The 3,757-nt window shown below is 43.9% G+C and overlaps 1 protein-coding gene across 1 annotated transcript; it reads left to right on the top strand.

Annotated features, from left to right (window-relative positions):
• Window positions 1–2,050: 2,050 nt before the first annotated feature.
• Window positions 2,051–3,355, top strand: LOC110713576. Its single transcript, XM_021892025.1, has one exon. The coding sequence runs from the start codon at window positions 2,051–2,053 to the stop codon at window positions 3,353–3,355; it is 1,305 nt and encodes a 434-aa protein (XP_021747717.1).
• The last annotated feature ends 402 nt before the right edge of the window (window positions 3,356–3,757 follow it).

A 3,757-nucleotide genomic window follows, 5' to 3' on the forward strand; every position in this document is an offset into this window, starting at 1 on the left:
AAAATTAGCTTCCCAATATAAAATTTTGTTTTTTCATGTATTTTTAATACTTTCTCAATCTACTTTTTTAAATTTATTTTTCCAATATACTTTTACTCTTTTTTATTAAACTTTCTTAATACCCGTAAATCAACCTAAAAGAGTCGTTCTTTGGGGACAGAAGGAGTATTATATATGGTAATTTAAGATGCATGAGAATACGAACGTATCTTTAAAATTCTTGATTATTCATTTTTATATGAAATTTATCCTAGAAAATACAACATATCTAGACATAAAGAATCGGTTTGTAATCTCTTTCTATACAAATTTAAAAGATGCTCTATCAAATATGAAATCTACAATATTTAATTTGGTCCTAATTTATTCTTTCTAAATTATGATTATTTCTTTTTTTTTCAAGAGATTTTTTTTTGTTTTTTTTTTTTATGAAATTTATTAACATGGGATTAACTCTCATGAATTATGTCTAATTGAATTTCTACATTAGCTTTTAAAACAGTAAACCTTATCTTTGTCATTTATATCAAGCAATCATCCAAAAGGATGGGTAATGTTTTCTCCTACCTTTGACCATACATCTCTTTGTCACTGAAATAATGTTATGGGCAGTTTTTAGGTCCGACCTGACTAACGACAAGTCGCGCGACCTAAAAGGCGAGGCGAGCACCGAGCATAACAGAATTCCCTTAAAGGGCGGATTGACCAAGTCTTAGGCGGATGTTCATTCACGCGCGTCAATCTCTAGAAACCAAGATATTTTCCTTAAAAGATAAGTCTGAGACCAAGTCCAAGCAACGACTCCCTACTCTCAAGGAAGATGTTAGACGACTCTAACGGCTATAGGAGTAGCATAGTTAACCTAATTTGTTCTATTATAAATAGGGAAGAAATTGTATCACATAGGATCATCTCACATCTAGCTTTTCAGAAGAAAAACTCTACTACACTCGTGTTAGTTATTATCATCATTGTAATCATCAGTCTTTCATAGTAAATCGGTGGTCTTGCACCCACCCGCAGTTTTTCCCGTGTTTGAGTTTTCTGCGTCATCAAATACCTTGTATTTTATTGCTTAATTTGCATATCACACATTTCATAGTCTAGTCGTCGTACGTCCCAGCCTTAGGTTGCCCTAGGCGAAATTTGGCATAAACAATTTGGCGCCCACCGTGGGTCGACGACTAGATAATCCGCCATAAAAAAAACAAACTCACATACACAGCCTTCCACATCGACCAGTCATCTCGTCACCATGGTTTCATCCGAAGACAACCCGACCATCGACCAACTCATGGAACAAATCCGCAAGACGCGAGAAGAGCTCGAGCAACAGAAAGCGGAGAACGCCAGAATCGCTGAAGAAAGTCAGAAGACCGCGGAGACACTCAAAAAAGAGTTAGATTCGGTCCGTAGCAACAACCGCCATCGCCATCGTCCTACCGATGACATTCCCGTCATGATGGACTTAGACACCGAAGGGGAGGACGAAGACGAAGAGGATGAAGAGGACCTCGACGACGAAGAAGGAGAGGGTGAGCCAGACCCTATAGCCTAGAGGTTGAGCATGATCGAGGCCCAGAACGCCAAGCTGATTCGCCTGCTGAAGAGGCTACCTGGAGCGCCCGTCCCGACGATTACCGAGGAAGCAGACGGTTTTGCCGCGTCGCCGTTCGTGGACGAAATCGCATTGGCAGACGTCCCCCGAAGACTCAACATCCCTCCTCCCGCGTCGCTCTACGATGGAAGCACCTGCCCGCTGGAGCATGTCAACCATTACAAGGAGCGAATGTGGCAGTACTCCATCCCTCGCAACCTGCTCGAGCCAGTCCTATGCAAATCTTTCGGAGCTACCCTTACCGGGCCCGCGCTTGAATGGATGTGCGACATCAAACGCGGCTCTATTGCTAACTTTCAAAATTTGTGTAACAGGTTCTACAGTAAATTCAATAACAGTTGCAAAGTTGAAAAGCAGACCAGCGACCTCTATCGCGTCATACAAACAAATGGCGAAACTATCAAATCTTACTTTAGCAGGTTCAACAAAGAAATGATCGGCATCAAAGGATATGACGTCCGTATAGCCATCGAAGCCTTCAAGAGAGGACTAACGGACGACTCAGAGCTATACAGGGAGCTGACTAAATATCCATGCACGACCTTTGAAGAAGTCAGAACCCGTGCCTTAGCACAGATGCGACTAGAGGATAATCTCGCCATCCGGAATGGCGTCCAACCGTTGCCAATCCCTAACAACGACAGAGTCTCTAGGAAGCATAACGACAGAAAGAACTGGCGTCATAGAACATATGACAAGCCAGGTCAGGTGAACGCAGTCAATAATGTTAAAACTAACGTTTCTCATGATTCTGCAAATAGTTCCCAGAAACAGGATGCCGACGCATACCCCGACATTGCTGAATATGGATTCTGCGTCGACATCGGGGGCGTGGTGAATGCCCTTCATTCTTTAGGAAATGTCGCCCGTTGGCCGAGGAAGAGCGACAGACCAGATGAGAACAAAGACAAATCCAAGTGGTGCGACTACCGTGGTGATCATGGCCATCGTACCGAAGATTGCAACGCCCTGAGAAAAGAGATAGCTTTCCTCTTGAAGAAGGGTCATCTCAAGGAGCTGCTAGGAAAAGGCAAATCAAGCAGCAAGGAAGCGACGACCCAGCAGCAAAAAGACCCTCAGCAGCCGCCAAAAGGACCAACGGTCACAAAGGTAGTCAATGTTATTACTGGTGGTTCTGATATTTGCGGACTAACCTATTCTGCAGCTAGGAAAATAGCAAGAACAGGTAATCCCGAAGAAGTCGTCCCCATGGACGCAAGATCGAACCAAGACAAAGCCCTAGAAGCAATGGTCCTCGCCTTTGACGAGTGTGACTTGGGAGACTATCGAGAAGAGCATCATGACTCTCTAGTGATATCTTTGACCATTGGCAATTGCCTGCTGAAAAGAGTGCTGGTCGACAGAGGAAGTTCATCCAATGTCCTTTTCAAAAGCACCCTGGAGGACATGGGTATCGATGCTAGAGACATCGTCAGAAAATCTACAGTCATCGTAGGTTTCAGTGGGGAAGCTCTCAATACAAGCGGAGAGATCGTGCTGCCAACCTTTGCTGGGGGCGTTAATCTTTCAACGCATTTCAACGTCGTAGATTGCCCGTCAGCCTACAATGCCATCATCGGTCGCCCCTGGATCCACAGAATGAAAGTCGTCCCGTCGACCTATCATCAAGTTATAAAATTTCCAACCAAATGGGGCGTGCAAATTATCAAGGGAGAAAGGCAAGAAGCTAGAAGATGCTACAGTTCTACATTGAAGACATCCAAAAGGACGGTATAGCAATTACAGAAAGGACCAGCGTCAGAAGAGCCCAACGAGCAAGCAATAGACAAAGTGGCGCTGGATCCCAATAAGCCAGAGCAGACTGTCCGAATTAGGGTGTCGCTCGACCTAGGTATAAGGACTAAACTTATTGAATTTCTTAAAGCTAACAAAGACTGCTTCGCTTGGTTGCATGAAGATATGACAGGTATCAGTCCCGGCATGATTACTCACAAGCTAAACGTCAATCCCAATCATAAGCCAATCAAGCAGAAGCGACGTAAGTTTGCGCCAGAACGAAATCAAGTGATCAACGACGAGGTACAAAAGCTGATCGAAACAGGGAAGATAAGAGAAGTCAAGTACCTCGACTGGTTAGCAAACGCCGTGGTAGTCAGCAAGAAAAACAAAAAGTGGAGA

The sequence above is a fragment of the Chenopodium quinoa genome, unplaced genomic scaffold (genome assembly GCF_001683475.1).
Source record: "Chenopodium quinoa cultivar QQ74 unplaced genomic scaffold, ASM168347v1, whole genome shotgun sequence".
In the NCBI taxonomy this organism is placed as follows: Eukaryota; Viridiplantae; Streptophyta; class Magnoliopsida; order Caryophyllales; family Amaranthaceae; genus Chenopodium; species Chenopodium quinoa.